General features: G+C 40.4%; 1 protein-coding gene across 4 annotated transcripts in view; it reads right to left on the bottom strand.

Moving 5' to 3' along the window:
- Nucleotides 1-2,011: 2,011 nt before the first annotated feature.
- WNT7A (Wnt family member 7A) overlaps nucleotides 2,012-18,586 on the bottom strand; it is a 116,483-nt gene continuing 99,908 nt past the window's right edge. For all 4 annotated transcript variants that reach the window (XM_050957884.1, XM_050957883.1, XM_050957882.1 and 1 more), the window contains exon 4: nucleotides 2,012-2,891. In XM_050957884.1, the coding sequence (XP_050813841.1) occupies nucleotides 2,412-2,891 (480 nt within the window). In that variant the 3' untranslated portion in view covers nucleotides 2,012-2,411. The remainder of the gene's footprint in view (nucleotides 2,892-18,586) is intronic.

Below are 18,586 nucleotides of genomic sequence, written 5' to 3'. Positions count from 1 at the left end.
TTGTACACGGCAAGGAGCAGGTATTTTGTGTGTGTGTATATGTAAACAATATGCTGCATTAAGGGCAATTCTGAAAATACATTATTTTACCCAAATCCTTTAAAATTCTCTTGTACAACTTCCATCATTTCCTTTCTCATGTGGTCCCAATCTTGCAGTCCTAGTACAGGCAGAACGCCTACAAAAATCAATGGATCAGACCTATTACTAATTTGCTTATTGTCTATTTGTTCTAATACTTATTAATATCAATGGGAATCTCTGGAGAGATAACTTGTTTGTTTCCCTTGTTGTCAGTTTTTTCAACCTTTTTGACTGAGTGATCTCACATTTCTCAACTATAGAAGTGTTTGTCATATGTCCCAAACAGTGGAACATGTGATATCAATAAGAGCTCAATCCTGTATTCCTTGCTCATGCAAAACCACCATTGACATTAGAACTATGTGTGAGGCTCTAAATGATTCAGGCAGGAGAAGCAAGCAAAAAGATTCCATCCGGGAGTGGGAATATTTATTTACTCACCCACATCACTTCTGGTTTCCCAGATGAGAAAGGAGATATCAAAAGAAAGTACAAGAAGGACATCTTCACTGTGGAGAAATAGATTGTTTAATGTTTGCCTAAATGTGGTTTGAATTTTTTAACTCAGAACTTTCTGGGGGGAAAGAATAAGGCAAATGCCAAAACCAGTTGGGCAAAAACTGTAAGCTTTGTATCTTATCTATGAGAATCAGGTGATGTGGGTCATGCTAGTTTTTACAGTCATAGTCTATAGTCTTCCACTGATAAAATCAAATTTGACAGTAACACAATATAGAGGTTTAACTGACAGCACACACAGCACATTTGCTAGTCATAACACCACAGTTTAATGACTGATGCATGTGGGAAGCTAATTCAGATTTTTTTTTCTGAATGGGATAAATGAGCATCCAGTTAATACCAATCATGAATTCAAGCCATGTGACAAAATTGATGCTACATACCCTGTTCTTGTTTTGCATATTCTGCAAATTAAACTGCAGGAAGAGAGCCAGTTTGTACACACATCCGGAAAGAAAGTTCATTCTGCATTTTGACACATCTACCAATTGCAGCTAAATGTATCCTGCTTGCTGCTGTTGTGTCCACAAACTAATCAGCCTTTATCTGTTAAATAGCCTAAGAATTACAAATTGTATGCCTGTTTTGAGGGAAAAGTACAGGTTATAGAATTATACAAGCAGACATAGTATAAATAAAATATTCATATAAAAATAGTCTCTTACAAAATATACTCTTATCCTATGGTTCATTTTCCAAAAGGTGGAAGTTTGTCTGGAGTTTCATATTTATTTTTGATGTATTCCAAACTGGATTTTCATAACGCTCCTCTTTAATTGGAAAAAAAAAGTGTATTGTAAAGAGATTATACTCACTACCAGTTTGATTTTTCCAGACAACTAGCAGCAAACAGAAAAAAATTATAAAAGATGCCTGCTTTTGTACTTAAACATCTAGTACAGCAGAAAATATCCTGCAAATCCAACTAGTAGAAATATCCGAGTAAAGAATAATATATACAGCTTCAGTTTTTTCCTTGCCGTAACTACAAAATAATTATTCCACAAAGAAAGCAAGCTATCTACTTTAATTGCAGAATAGTTCCAAAAATGTTGTAGAGTTCTTTTTTATTTAAATAAATTAATATTAGTTTTATCTGAATAAAGTGTTAAATATTGCTATTATTATGCCCAGATGTCCCAAATCCCTGTGCTAAAATCTGCAGCACAAAATAAAGAAAGGCAGATAAACCAGTGTCTATGGAAAATATCAACAGTTCTACTTGCTGTAGCAAATTGTGTGAAATGGGAAGACAGGCAAGACCAGCAGAAGCTTTTCACAAGTGTAGAAACCTAAATCTGCACAATCCACACTTCAGTAGAAATTCACACTGGAGCATTGTCACCCCATCCCGTGCAAAGACCATTTTAAAGTTTTGATTTGTTTCTCCTACCCAACCCACCCCTTATGCACAGTAGCTTGTGTATTTAACCATTTTTTTCCAAACCAAAAGAGTCAGTTGCCAAGCTCTCTGATTGTTTCCACTTGACTGGGTGTTCTTTTCGTAAGGCAGTCATTGCATTAAGCTTTGGAGGTGCAGATTCATTTAGATTATTTTTTTCCTCTGTTTTGTGTGTCAAGTTGCTTGTTTTTTTGTTTTGTTTTGGGTTTTTTGGATAATTTATACAAGTCTTTAATGTGTATCCACATAAGTACTGAAACATGAGAGGAAAAGACAGATCCATTCATTAGCTTTTCTTTTGGAAGAAAGCAGGTCTTTGCTACAGTCTTGAGTAGTTGTGTTGAGCGAATGTGCAAATGTATTCATTCCTAAGGATCTAGAGTCACCTTCCCCAGCCACACTTTCATTTACAGGTGTACACTTCTGTTCTTTCACTGCACGTATTACACTTTACGTAGCAACACCAATGAAATTTACAGTTGCACTGCCACACGCGTGAGTACTGGTGTGTATTGTAACCTCGACCACAACACATCAGATCACAGCCATTGGTTTGCTGGGCTGTTTTGTTGCACATTCTGCCCTGTGTTCCCACACTGCCAGTGACAGGATCTTCTTCACAGTAATTTGGAGATTTTTCTATGTACACTAAATCTGTATCCATGGGTTTGCGGTAGGACAGAGGCTTCTTTATTTTAAGGAAGGTTGGACGCTTGTTGCGACTTGCCCTCACCGGTTCAACCTGAACGGCTTCATTGTATTTATCCTTAAGGATGTAGCCCAGCTCCCGGAATTTAGGAAGGGTTGTCCAGCATGTCTTAGTAGTACAAGATCCTGAAACTCCATGGCACTTGCATTCTAATTTCATGTTTTCTTCAAGAATCTAGATTTGAAAGAACACAGAATGTGTTAAAACATTAAGACTCCATCAAAGAGACATTCGTCTGATGTAATGAAACTATTGTTCTCAGATGTGCTCTTTATAATAATGGCTACTAAACCCAGGTCAAAATTCATGCCTGCCCAGGCTGCAGATCTCACTTGCTGGCTATGTAATTGTCACAGGCATCAAACTTCTATTGATGTCAATTGAGTTCTGTCTCCAGAACATGCACAACTGATTCCATCGCTATTCCATGTTGATCAGAGAGAAGAACTTTATCCAATTTCAAACAAAAGCAAAAATGGTGTCTTTACCAACTAACTGTGATCTTCGCATTGCTTACTATGTGTTTATACCTGTGCCCAGCATGATGTGTCTATTTTGCATTTTTGGCATATGCCAAGAAGATGGAGAGTTGCAGAGAAGCACAAATAACACACCTCAAGTATGGTATTTTCACATGAAATCTCATATGTACCACATTCTGAAAATGCAATGATTTTTGCTACAAATGGATTATGCAAGCCAAACAGGGAAAATAAATTCTATTCCAGTACTTAGACCTGAAAATGGCATGAATAAAGCTAGTGAAAAACGTTGCAGGAAAACTTTCACCCATTTTTCCTCATGGTAAATGCTGCAAATTAATGTTACATCTAAGAAAATCTATACATTACTTTCCTGTGTAGTAGTAGTATGTGCCATGTACTCAAGTCTATTCTCCATGTGGAGAAGAAGACAGGACCCCTGAGTCTGTAAAATTCTCAGCTTCATTGTAGTACAACTGTAGATTTCTCTTCCAATGTAAAGCAGGGATAAGAATGAGAACGTAGAATTCTTTAATATTTTAATTTGTCATCATCAATTATCTTTGAATTTTTTCTATTATCTCTTTTGGTAGCTTAATGCTTCTCTAAGGCACTACCACTAAAGCAGTGCTTGTTCTACCTAGTTTGTGTCTCTTCCCCCTGCTCCCCTCCCACCTCTTCTCTTTTTTTTCTTTTTTCTGTAAATGTCTCTTTTCTACATTTTGTCATCTTCCTTTTTCTTTCAGGGGCAGGAAGCCCCATAGATTCCTTATCCCACTGTTGCCTCCTTTCAACCCCCCAGATCTCTTGTTGGCTTACTCCTGTACTGTTCTGCTGCTGCTGCTGGTTTCCAAATGCTGGCAGAAGACAAACTGACTCATTTAGTGCTAGCTGTATGAACCCTGTAGTTGAGTTTGCATACCACCTGCATTGGGTTAATGTAAAAAATACATGGATTTCATATACTTCATTTTGCGCTGGTATGCCAGATTATGAATTGTGAGATAGCAAAATAATGCTACAGGCAAGATTCGCCTATGCCTTAAGGCAGAGTCTCTATTTGTCGAGCGATTGTAAAGGGTGCAAGAGGCCTAAAACCTTCTTTCTCAAGGACTTGCAGCTGGCCAGCACAACCCCAAAAGTGGGCAGCCTGCCAGGAATAGACATGGCCAGGGTGACCTGGAAACTTGGAGCATCCCTTCAGCTGCCTTTGGCCAATGCATCTCCTGTGGATTCCCAAAATCAGTTTAAAGCTCCCCACCCCTGTGGAGCCCTCATGAAAGGATGACAGTGAAAATACTGTCTATTCTCTTAGGGGCAAAGTGGCCAGGTTGTCATAAGAAGATGCAGACTGCATTAATGGGGACAAAACCCAACTCTACATGTTCAGAGAAATAGAATGCTATGTACTTAGGACAGTCTTAAATCACAACACAAATGGTGGGCTTCTTAAATTGTGTGCTACTTAATCCCAACCACAGAATTTTAGTTAATATCTGGTGCTGACCAGACCAATTCTTGTGCAAGTTGGGATTACTGAAGATGGAAAAAATCAAGCTACTTTAAGCATTGCAAGTATAGGTGTTACACTCATTGCTTTTATATACTGTAGCCTTATAGGCCATATAGTGACTGCTATTGCTTAGCCTTCTGAGGAAAGTTGGAACAATATTGTGTGTCTGCTACAAAAAATAATGTTACTAGGCTTTTCTGTTTTTGTTTGAATTTTCCCAACAATGAAACGTTGGAGTTCAAAAAACATTAGATATGGCCTGATCTCGCTTTTGTTCCGTGTGTTGAACTGTCATGGTAGTCACTGAGGGTGGACTGATGCCAGGATTGGTAACGTATTTAGAGAGTATAATTCTGAACAGATGATAGCAATAATTTTAGGGTACAATAGAGCACATTTTGTGGAATTATGGGAGAGTTTACATCCAGATCCAAATTTAATGATTAGCAGTGATCTATCTAATGGATGGACCAAAATCCAGAACTGGAAAAGTTTAGATTCAGATCTGCATCTGAACAACTTTGCAACTCTGCTTAAATTTAGGCTTACATTATGGATTATTTTGGTTATTTTGAGATACTTCCTCACTCAGTTACTGCATTCAGTTATTGCTCAGTCATTCATAATGCTAGTACATCAAGGAGATAGATGGGGAGACAAAAAAAAAAAGGAGCGATCGCTCAGCAACCTGAAAATAATACAGATTCTTTCAGCCTTATTTGTAATGTATCTGTCTTTTGAGGTGACCTGTGATACATTTCTCATATTAATAACTTATCTTGTTCAAAAGGCTGGTTTTGCAACCTAGTGCAAATGTTCAGAGTGGCAAGAAAAATAATAAAGCCTAACAACCTTGTACTAATTCTCACATGAATCCTCCATCAGAATAGTACAAATTGTCTTGAAATGGATGTTTTATTGTCAATCTACTCATGAGGTCCTCCCCCCCATGTAGGTTACATTATAGATAACCTCAGTTCCCTTTCAGTATATTTCATTAACATCCTGTTTACAGACAGTGATCACTGAGGGAATAAACAGTTTGGTTGGAAAGAGCTGAGTAAGCTGATGCAATGGATCAAAGATTGAAAGGATCCATGCCATGTGTTGAGCTTGCTTTTCTGTGTGATGTATCTTGATGCCAGCTGGAAATAGCTTAGGAAGTTTTCTGGGCTCAGTTAGGACTGGGTGAAAGCAGTTGGGATAAAAAGACCTGACTTCATTTGAACATGATACTTTTGAATAATAGTAAATGAACCCAAACATTATGGGTTCTTTTTAGAAGAATAAAACAACATTTTTTTGTGTTGTGCCATGACTGATGGTGCCCTTTTAGTTGTTTTTAATGTAAGTTTAGACTGAACAGCTAACTCTTTTTGTGATTTTATGCATCATCTAGGTGGGGCAAGTTTAGAGTCACTGTGCCAAATTCACCCCAATATATCTTCATAAGTGGTCCATTGTAACTTGCAAATGCAAGTTCACTTCCCATCCCACCTCTGCCTTTCCTCCTCATCCACTCTTCCTACCTTCAACCCACAAGCCCTTTTATTCTCCTCTATCCCTTTCTTCCTGCTGCTGCTTCCAATCCACTACTAAGTAAGTTCTGCAAAAGACAAATCAAAACCATAACTCTGCATACAGTCTATCCTATACCTGAAGCAATGCAAAACTGCAATATGGTGGTTTGTTACACTGTACTATTGCGATGTCAGAAGCTTGGGTTATTTGTTCTGCATTAAAAGGTACATACATTGGCACCTTAATGCTTCTGGGTTACCTCACTATCCCACCAGTAATTCAGTTGGCTTCATAAATGCAAGGAAGGACCTGGGTGATATGTGGCTACCTAAAGCAGTTGGTTAGGGGGTGTGGAGCTAATATTCTCTTTGGGCCTGGGCATCACACTGCATGCTGCTGCTCAAAGGAAGCAGCTTAGCCTTAAAAGCATCATTCTCCATTACAAAAAAATTAAACATAAAAATGCCAAGTTGCCATATTTCAAGAAAATCAGGTTCTGTTTGTTTGAAGATTTAGTTAGTGGCTCATATTTTTCACATTAGACTAGGAACTAATATATCATAGTTTGATTTGCTTTAAAATACTGGGGTCTGGGGAGTGCATAACTGCAAACCTATGTCCTTTGTTTCTTCACCAACTTACCATACCCAACATTATCAGCCACAGAAGGCACATCTGTTGTATACCAGTGAATGCTCAGGACTGTGCTAATTGCTGACAAAGGGAGTGTCTTTAGTTTTGCCCACTTTTTTTTCAAGTTCCTACAGTAAACTGTCAGTATTTGTTGATCTTTCTCTCACCCCCCATTAGCCTCTGGGAAATAGTTTACAGTAAAAGGGTGTGGAAAGGAAAACCTGCACTAGTACTCTGCGGTGATATTACCAGCAGCTATCCCATCTTTGGGCACTTCCACGAGGAGTTTAAACAATGGACAAAAAAGAAAAAAGTAGGAGGGAAATATACAGGTTGAGAACTAATTTCATGTCTAACTTTTCCATAATATGTTGTCAGATCAGATCTTGTAGTATTTCTGTTACAAAAGTTAGTCAGAATTTCATACTTTCATTTTTTAAAATGGTTTTTTTCACAGTTTCATTTGCTAATCCATTGATATACTCTTCTGGGATGGTTTTACTGCGTCAAGATAGCCTGTCTTTCAATGCAATGGACAATGCAAGGTCCTGAGTTTGGTGTGACACCAGTGCATTGATAATGCTTTACTCTGTCAGCACAAACAAGGACACAGGACCTTGCTGGCAAAAAGTCACCCAAAAAGTGAGTAGGGCAGGCCACAGGATTCATAAAGTCATTACACCTCCTGAGCAGCCTTCACCAACAGGATTTCTGCAGAGTACCCTGCTCTGGGGACTCCTAAATATAACCCCTGAGCTGGAGGGGACCTCTCTACCAGCAGGGATGAATCTGGCCCCATTCTATATATGCAATATGGATCCTCAGTGTTGAAGGAATGTATGTAGCCACTGCAGTCAAAGCATACTCTGATCCCTGCCATAACAGGTGTATAATCTTTTGTAACTTTGGCTGATGTCATGTGATGGACTAGGAAATATACCAGTCTCCTACAAGTATTCCTATATGTACCTTTATTATATGGCAATCAGAAAAAAAAATCCATCATTGGAAAAATGAAGCCACTCTCTATCTGGAAGAGAGCATGGCAGAAAAGTGACGGAGGTGGTTGCAACCCTTACCTGCCATACTGTAGGCAAGTAGTATTAGAGAAGCTGGAGAGGATGAAATCCTTCCCTCACCCTCTGGTTGCCAACTTTCTACGTGCCCAAAACTGAACACCCTTGCCCTGCCCTGCCCCTTCTCTGCAGCTTCAAGACCACTTACTCCATCCCCACTCCCCTCTATTGCTCACCCTCCCCACCCTCACTCACTCACTCATTTTCAGAGGGCTGGCTCAGGGGGTTGGGGAAAGGGGGCGGTGAGGGCTGCAGGTGGGGATGCGGGCTCCTGGGTGGGGTGAGAAATAAGATGTTCAAGGTATGGTAGGGGGCTTCCAGGCTGAGGCAGTGGGTTGGGATGTGAGAGGGGGTGAAGACTCCATCTGGGAGTGTGGGATCTGGAATAGGGCCAGGGATGAGGAGTTTACAGTGCAGGAGGGGGCTCTGGGCTGAGGCAGGGGTTGAAGTGTGGGACTGTGTACGGGCTCTGGGATGGAGGTGCAGATTCTGGCGTGGGGCCAGAAATTAAGTGTTCAGGGTGTGGGAGGGGGCTCTGGGCTGGGGCAGGGGATTGGGGTGCGGGGACTATAGCTGGGAATGCAAATTCTTGGGTGGGGCTGGGGATGAGGAGTTTGGGGTGTAGGATGGTGTTCCAGGCTGAGACTGAGGGGTGGTGGAGGGCAGGAAGGGATCAGGGCTGGGGCAGGAGGTTGGGGTTCAGGAGGAGGTCAGGGGTGCAAGCTCCAGGTGGCACTTACCTGAAACTGCTCCCAGAAGTATCAGCATGACCCCTCTCTGGCTTCTATGCCGAAGCACGGACAGGTGGCTCTGTGCACTGCCCCATCCCCAGAAACCATCCCCACAGTTCCCGGCCAATGGAAACTGCAGAGTCAGCACTTTGGGTGGGGCAGCGTGTGGAGCCCCCTGGCTACCCCTATGCATAGGAGCTGGAGGAGGACATGCCACTGCCTCTGGGAGCTGGACAGAGCCAGGGAAGGCTGGGAGCTTGCATTAGCCCCACTGTGCCACCAACCGGACTTTTAATGGCCTGGTCAGCAGTGCTGACTGGAGCCAGCAGGGTCCCTTTTTGACCAGGTGTTCCAGTTGAAAACAGGGCAGTCCTACCTCACACCCAATTTACATGTGCCAGACCCAGAGATATTGGAGAGCTACATAATTTTCCAGTGGGACCATGAAGGGTAAAGCCAACCGCTAGACAAAATCCTTCAAAAACTTCAAGACAAGTACTTACAAGAATGCCACATGGGAAAGACACAATTTTTTTTACAAGAAACCACATGCCAGATGAGACCATTGACCTTTATAGATATGTCTACACTTCAGCTAGTGTTGTAATTCTCAGTTTGAGGAGACATACCTGCCCTAGCTCTGCTCAAGAACGTGCTAAAAATAGAGTATAGTCATGGTGGCTTGAGTCATGGAAGGGGCTAGGCCTCCCTTCCCCCATATATGTGCCTAGCATCGCAGGTGAGTACCTACTCAGGGTACTCCTGCAGCTCATGCCACCGCAGCTTTTACCCTGCTAGCTCAATAAGAGGGGATATATGTCTTCAAATTGGGAATCACTTCCCATTTCCACGCATAGACATACCCTGTGTTATAGACTGATGATAAAGCTAGGTCATATGAATTTGATCAGTTACCAGATGAACTAATTAAAGACCAAATTATTTGTGCTAAAACTGGTAACCTGAGCAAAGCAAGGTTATTACAAGAAATAGACCTGACTTTGAAAAGAGCAGTGGAGATCTGCAGAGCTAGTGAAAACTGTACTTCACAAATAAAAGTTAGCAAGCAGTGAAAGTACTGAAATGCATCTAATTAAAAAGAACTACCACCACCTAAAGATAAAGGCAAACAACTAGCGGAGACCAGATTTGTTTACTATAAATGTGGAGGCAATCACAAGATGATGCAAAGAGGTCAAGCATAAGGAGTGTGTTGTCATCCATGCAATAAGAGCAATAATTTCAATAGGACCATAGAAATGTAGGGGCTGGAAGGGACCTTGAGAGACTATCTAGTCCATCCCCTCATGATGATGCAGGACCAAGTGTACCTAGACCATCCCTGACAGGTGTTTTGTCTAAGATGTTCTTTAAAAACTCTATTGGGCATTCCACAACTTCCCTAGGTAACTTGTTCCATTGCCTAACTATTCTTCCAGTTGGAAAGGTTTTCCTCATATCTAACTTAAATCTCCCTTGTTGCAGATTAAGCTGATTACGATCTGTCCTATGCTTGGTGAACAATTGATCACGATCCTCTTCATAACAGCCTTTTATATATTTGAAGACAGTTACTAGGTTCCTCCTCATTCTTCTAATCTCTTTAGACTAAAAATGCTAAAATCTTTCAACCTTTCCTCATAGGTCAGATTTTCCAAACCTCTTATCATTTTTGTTGCTCTCACTTGGACTTTCTAATGTGTTCACATCTTTGTTAAAGTGTGGTGCCCAAAACTGGACACAATACTCAACCTGAGGCCTCACCAGGGCTATGTAGAGTGAAAAATTACCTCTTGTGTTTTGTATATGATACTCCTGTTAATATGCCCCAAATATCTTTTTTCGAAACTACATCACATGGTTGGCTCGTATTCAATTTGCAAAAGTGTGATGCTTTAACAGTAAGATAGATTCACAAACATACACTTTGAGGATAAAAAGTTAAGGCAGAAAAAGTGATTTGAGTCTCAGAATACATTTACAAATCAAGTTTCTACAACAGGTTGGGTTTGTGACGTTGGATTAGATATTGGAGCAGGGTGCACTGTAACCCCAGAATGCATATACACAAAAAGATTAGTGACCACCCAATGTTAAAACTAAGCTTGGTTTGCATAGCTGGTATAAAATGAGTCCGGTAGCAAAGCCACACTAGAATGCCTACATAAGGACAGGTTTCACTCAGAGTTTAGAATAATGGAAGGGAAAGACAAGTGTATTTGAGCTGAAGAGCAGAGTGCACATGCCTGTGATCAAACAGGGGTATAACTTACCTGAACAAGAGGCAAAACAATACAGTGGGGGTTGATTACAGATAAAATAAAATACAGATAAAGATAAAATAATTACATTGATATAAATATATTATATATAATATATATATATATATTATATAATGAGAGAGAGAGTTAAATCTGAGCTTAGCCAGATGGTAAAATAAGATCATGTCTCTGCTTCAAAATGCAAGAGTTGTTTAAGTTAGGGATGTATGCCAAGAGTTTTGGCAGGTCCAATTTCATACTGAAAGTATAAAACTGTGTACCTTCAACTCTCCCTTTGGTAGATATGTTTGAGCAACTTCCCTTTGGGATTGCCTTGAACAGGAAGTGTATCAAAGTATCATGCTCAAGACCTTCGAGGATCTGGAAGTAATACCTGAGGATCTGTTGATTTGGGGTAAAAACAATGACAATACCATGAGAGAGTATACTATGTTTGACAATTAGGTTCAGAGGAGTTTGACCGTAACCAAGAAAGGTAGAGGCATTTGTTCAAATTGGACCAGAGAGAGAGAGGAAGAATGACAACTGAGAGAGGTGGAAGACCAAGCTCCCGTCTCCCTGCACCAATGACTCTTTATTTAACCAAAGTGGAACAGTTTCAACAGGAAGGACTGAGGGATCTGAATATCCCATAGCTCTGTGGTTAGAGCACTCCCCCGAGAGGTGTAGGAGATCTCCGTTCAAACCTTTTCTCCCCATCTGCCTGAGGGAGGAATTGAACCTGATCTCCCACATCCCAAGTGAGTGCTCTAACCATTGGGCTAAAAGTTATAAGGTGGGCACCACTACCTACTCCTCCAGCCAGAATTTGAATGGGACCTGATCCACTGGGTGGCCTCTGAGCACACCTACTGGATTAGGCACCATAGGTGAGATAGGCATTCCTGCACCTATCTTTTCCCAGTTTGTGGATTGCACTTGGATTTAGGCATGAGATGGGCATCTGGAAGCCTAGGGTGAGGCAGCAGTGAACATGCCTGGAGACAGAAACTTAGTCACCTAGGGAACTTTGACTCTGAAAATTTAGGCACTGAGTGAATTAGGGGGGAGGGGTCTACAGGATTAGCAGGCAGCCAAGAGGCAATTTTGTGGATCTCAGTGGCACCTACCACTGGGACTTAGGTGTCCAAGTGCTTTTGGGGATCTGAACCATAGAGATTAAACTGTTGCATATTCTGTATGAAGGACATCCTGTTTATAGTACTACACAGCATGATGTCAGAAATGCTAAGCTTTGTATACAAGACCCCTCTATCCATTGAGAAGTGTATGAAGAGAGCCTGAGATGTCCATTTGTGGTCAGGCATGAATGCTACTATCAAAAATAAGTATGGAAAATGCATGAAACAACTTGGAAGAGCACTGAAACTACACGATTATCCTTGCTCCATGATTAACAAAGATCTAGTCCAATTAACCAGGAAAGATTATCTCTGATCAGTGGACTACTACTAAATCTCTCTTTTCTAAAAGGGAGCTGTTGCAAAACAGTGCGTAGTAATGTAGTAACACATTTTAAATTGAAATTCCATGGTAAACTGGGGGGGAAAGGACATCAGCATCTAACCATCTTCTTGAGCTAAAAGCCATTACCCCTGAAGTAGTTGGAAAAGAACTAATATGGCAGCCAACCTGTACAGAAGAAATATTACAACAAGAATTCTGAACAGTCAACCCCATTGATTGCAGGTGAATATTCAGTTTCAAATAGAAAATGGCTGGCAAACTGCCATGTGGCATCATTACCTGCACCACCACCCCTGAGAGCCAGTCTTACTCTAGGACCAGAAGACAGCTAAACAGGCAGGATTGTTGTTCACTTGTACTTCAGGACACCGAGAATACTATTGATAGAAGAAACATATGCCTGGTAGTGACCACGCAAGAGGTGCTTTCTAAGGTGCAGTATTTTCTACTTCGGGACATAACACAAGAATTGCACCCAATAAATAATCCTACCTTGATAATAAATGGTCTGTTTCTGAAGGGCAAATAGAGTTCTTCCTGATTCTAGCTGATGACCTCCATATGAGCCTAAACGTGAAGACTGGTATCCCTTTTAACTTTTTCATGGCTTATGCAGTCATATGATGGCTTTGATTCTTGGCCTTCATGCTGAGTTCCAGAGTTTTCTTACACATAGTTGACTAGGGTTTAAAAAAAACAAAACTCTAATCTTACATTTGCTACCCTTGGATACCAACCATCCCTTTGCTTTTGCATTATGGAAAAGTCACCATTCTATAATAACTGTTTTCCAAACATGCTTTGTATTTACATGAGATAAACAAGTAAAGAAATTAAAATCATTGCACAGTCATGCTACCCCATGTTGCTGTCAGCCCAGGAAAATTGAGTAGGATTCAAATGTTAGTCTGTTTCTCTCTGAGGTCAATGTCATTGGCGAAGAAGAGCCTTGGTATATTTTATTGATCAGCACTGTATAGAAAAAAAGAAAGTGAAAAATACCCAGTGGGACACAGAAGAATTCTGAAGAGCAAAGTTGAGAGGAATGTAGGGAAACAGTTTTTTTTAAGACTATCTTATGTCTGATTTCCCTGTGATGATGATAAATACCACATTGGACTATTATGCTCTAAATCAGAGGTTCTTAACCTTTTTCTTTCTGAGCTCCCTCCCCTTCCCCAACATGCTATAAAAACTCCTCAGCCCACCTGTGCCACAGTAACTGGTTTTCTGCATATAAAAGCCAGGGTGGCATTAGGGGGTAGCAAGCAGGGCAATTGCTTGGGGCCCCATGCCACAGGGACCTCCATGAAGCTACATTGCTCAGGCTTCAGCTTCAGCCCCAGGTAGCAGGGCTCAGAGACCTGGGCTTCGGCTTTCTGCCCTGGCCCCAGCGAGTCTAATTCTGGCCCCTGCTCAAGGACCCTTAGGGGGCCCTGGGCCCCTCGTTGAGAACCACTGCTCTAAATGTTTTTTTTCCCACCTCTGTTGATATCAAAGAAACAAACAGAGGAAGAAAATTCACTTTACAGGACCCATTAATTTGAGTTATTGTTGTAAAGAATAATTTTGAAAAGAGAATAGAACTCTGCAGAAGAATATCACTTTTGAAGAATATGGACAGTAAGTAATACAGATTCTCCCATTCTTCTTAAATACGTGCATGGAATGCCCTCCCTGACTTAATCCACAAGGCATGACCCTCTCCTTCAAATCATAGGAACTGTCATACATGATCAGATCAGGGATCTATCTAGTCCAATGTCCTGTCAGTGACCACAGTTAGCACCAGGAAAAAAACCTGCATTAGCCAGTTGGGTGATAACCCATCCCCCCAAGGTATGATTTCTTCTAGACCTGCTCAGTTCTGAAAAGCGATTATAAAAATAGGTTTCCGTGTATATTTCTCAAAGATTCTGTATCAACCTTGCTCGATCCTTGATTTTTTTTCCCCTGACAACCCTGCAAACCTAATTTTGGACCTCAAGGTCAAACTATATTCCTAAATTCTCAGGTGCCTTCACCAAGATGCGCCCTGCCATATTATGCCCCCAGTTACTTCTATCTCAGCAACCCCTGTAGTTGATAACTGAGCAAATCTGATATAGAATCCAAGGCACAATAAACATAGAATGCTCCATATTTGAGTCCCTTTTCAGAGTAGAACTGTATATTAAGATTCTTACTTCCACTTGCCTTCTTTCTCCCAGTTCTATCATGTTTGATAACACGGTGGTCTCCTGGATAGCTTCCTTTTAGATATCATACGAAGAGACCTCAGATGCCGCCCATTGTCCACCAAAATGTAGATTGAAACTAACAAATTCAGCTTGTTTAGGACCTTTGAAATAAATGATTTTAGTCACCTGGCTCAAGGTTGGATTTCAAACATACTCAGTGACTAAGCTTGCAATGTGAAGCCAAACATTTTAAATCACCCTTTCTTCTATCAGTTGGCACTGGACTCATAACAAAAGTATTTCATGATTATGCATTCAAGCCTTTCTACCAGTATGACTACATAAGTTCCTGTATCAGGAAATGCATTACAAATTACTTATCCCCATTACTTTATTGGCAATCAAGCTTTTAAAGTAAAGTTGCAAATAAAACATCTCTGCACTTACAAGTAGTTTTAGAAAAGAAAATTTGAATTTTGTTTATATCAAACCAGTGGTTAGTGTTGTTCTTGGTGAATATCAAAGACCAGCTACCCCGAAGGCTGTCACCAGTTTCATTTAAATGTCAGAATCTATAGACTGCAAATGCTAATCCAAATATTTTTACAGAGAAAATGGAATTGTGTTTGAAAACATAACTATCATTGTTGATGCTAAACTGCAACCATTTGTTTTTAAAAAAATAACCATAGGAAGACCCATTATCTAGATTAGGTTAGATCAGTGAAGTGCCAAATAAGTGTAATCACATAGGAAATATAAAAATAGAGAACTAAAAAGGTACTTGGAAAAACAGCTTTTGAAAAAAAAAATCTAAATTTTCCAGCTTTTTATTAATTTTAATAGGGAAAAGCAACTATCTGATTATTTATTTCATCTGATTTCTGTGCTGCATTAGGAGGAAACTACCTGTTCTGCCATGGGCTAAAAGTGTTGTCAACAGCAATCACTGGAAGGTAACCAAACCATAGAACGATTCAACACATAGTTACATGTATTATAAAACAACCAGAAGCATGATGTCCTGGGTGAAATGGGACAATGACACTAGGAAAGTTTTATTTCGGATTGTCGCTTACTCTCGTCCAAGCAAAGTTCTGATGCTTTGTGGAGACAATAGATTGCAATATGAAGTTAAACAGCCCTGTTGCCCTAAAGTACTGGCTTCTTCATGAAGTAACGTTGAAACTGATTGGAGAAAGAGCTGCTGTCATGAAATTAGAGGTGTTTGGGGTGTGGGGTGAATATTATATTATCTAGTCCATCTCCCTGTTGATATAGGATTGTCCCCTACTGTGCATTACCTTCATCTCCAAAGAGATAACGGATGGCATGTTCATGCCAAAAATGAAGGAAAAGATGATGGATGTAAAGGCTGTAGAAAAGAAAATAGCAGATTAGGTGAACTCCCCTAACCTAGAGGCAACTTTCATTAACTTGCAAGGAAGACAACAGTAGTGATTTTCTGGAATTAGACCTGACATCACCATAACAATTTATTACCATTTGATCTATCTTCCTTGCTGCATGTTCACAGATAGATCATCTATAAAATAGCTGACTGGTGTTGTACTCTGCAAGATGTTAGAAAAGCAAAGACACTTTTTCAGGGCACACTTTGACCTAGGAGCTCAGTTCTGCAGTCCATGTACAGGCAAAAATCCAGTGGGCCCCAAAAGAGGAATCTTTAGCCTACATTTTGCTTTCAGACTTGCTTCTTCTATTAGTAGTATGTGAAGTTGCCATTATAAGGCAGGATAGTTGCGCTTTTTCACTCAAAGTTGCTGAGTGTATAGTACATGTTTCTGTATGTTATATATGAAGTGCTTTGAGGGAACTTCTGGATAAAATGTGCTGTAATATAAACTAATTTACAGTGATGAGTTTGAGAATAGAATGTATGAAAGTTCTGTCTTATTCAGGTTTAATAACAACCTTACTGTCCTAGGAATGGAATACTCCTGTGTCATTGACACTTGTCACTGACATTTGTCACTGCAATCTTTGTTGCAGGGAATGATTCATTCCTCATTATTGTGGCAAAGTCTGTAATGGAAGCAAGAAATGATACAACTTGAATCCATTCTTGTCGCAGCGAATGTCTACAAAGTGATGTGTTAGATTGTTGACTCATTTCCACTGAACTCCATCTTCCTTGCAACTTTCTCCACCGGGAGTCAAGTACTTTGAGTTAAGAGACGCTGGTGTTCTATATCGAAGAATCATGAGTGACCCAGCTAGATCTCTTCAACAAATGCTTTAGTTATCAAGAAAAAGGCTTCCAAAGAGTGATAGAAACCAAAACAACAGTCTCACCAGTTTCTAGACAGCTCATCAGAAAACATCTCTTTTGTGCTATTTTAGACAGTTGACAAGAAGGTGTGAGTAACAGTAGGAATACATTAGAATTGGGGAAATTAAATTTAGGTTTTGTAATGACCCAACCACTCCCAGTCTTTATTCAGGCCTAATCTGATGGTATCCAGGATCTACAACCTATCCTGAAGGACAATCCCTCACTCTCACCGAACTTGAGAGATGGGCCAGTCCTCGCTTACAGACAGCCCCCCCAACCTGAAGCAAATACTCACCAGCAACCACACACACCAACCCAGGAATCAAACACTACTACAAAACCGGGTGCCAAAACTGTCCACATATCTATTCAAGGGACACCACCATAGGACCTAATCACATCAGCCACACTATCCGGGGCTTGTTCACCTGCACAGCTACCAATATGATATATGCCATCATGTGCCAGCAATGCCCCCCTGCCATGTACATTGGCCAAACCGGACAGTCTCTACGCAAAAGAATAAATGGACACAAATCTGACATCAGGAATCATAACATTCAAAAACCAGTAGGAGAACACTTCAACCTCCTTGGTCACTCAATAACAGACCTCAAAGTGGCAACTCTTCACCAAAAAAACTTCAAAAACAGACTCCAACATGAAGCTGCAGAACTGGAATTTATTTGCAAACTGGATACCATCAGATTAGGACTGAATAAAGACTGGGAGTGGTTGGGTCATTACAAAACCTAAACTTAATTTCCCCAATTCTAATCTCTCCCTACTGTTACTTACACCTTCTTTTCAACTATCTGTAATGGGCCACTCTCTTACCACTTCAAAAGTTACTTTTCCTCCCTTGGTATCCTGCTGTTAATTGATTTATCTCGTTAGACTGACTTGGTAAAGCAACCCCCATCCTTTCATGTATGTAGGAAAATATCGCCTTGCTGTCCTGGAAATTTGCATCAGTGGAGACACTCCCAATTCGAATTCCTGTTAAATTTAGATGGGAGGGATAACTCAGTGGTTTGAGCATTAGCCTACTGAACCTAGGGTTATGAGTTCAGTCCTTGAGGGGGCTATTTAGGGAACTGGGGTTAAAAAATAAATAAATTAAAACTTATCTGGAAATTTGCCCTGCTTTGAGCAGGGGGTTGGACTAGATGATCTCCTGAGGTCCCTTCCAACCCTGAAATTCTATGATTTATACCTGCTCCTGTATTTTTCACTTCATACATCTGATGAAGTGGGTTCTAGCCCATGAAAGCTTATGCCCAAATAAATGTGTTAGTCTCTAAAGTACCACAAGGACTCCTCATTTTTTTTTGCTGATACTGACTAACACAGTTACCACTGAAACCTGTCTAACCAATATAACTCACACAGGCTCATGTAAGTACATGCATGCATTGAGAAAATTAACCCTCCGGTTACTGGATAAATGAAACAGTGAAAAGCATATATATCCAAAAAATGCAGATGGTGTATTTTTTCTTATTATAATTCAAACTTTTCAGGTAATTTCACACTACTTCTATCCAGACCTCTCAGAAAGCACTGCCTCTAACAGTGTCTTGATAAAGGCAAAACCGACAGACTGTCAAGCCTCTGCTTTGCCCATAAAGGGAAATAAATCCTCTGAATCCAGAAAAGGCAGAGTATTTCTTCACATTTCATTCACA

This window comes from Gopherus flavomarginatus, chromosome 6 (genome assembly GCF_025201925.1).
Source record: "Gopherus flavomarginatus isolate rGopFla2 chromosome 6, rGopFla2.mat.asm, whole genome shotgun sequence".
In the NCBI taxonomy this organism is placed as follows: Eukaryota; Metazoa; Chordata; order Testudines; family Testudinidae; genus Gopherus; species Gopherus flavomarginatus.
Note: the sequence above shows the minus strand (reverse complement) of the source record. Positions and strands in the feature narration are given on the sequence as shown.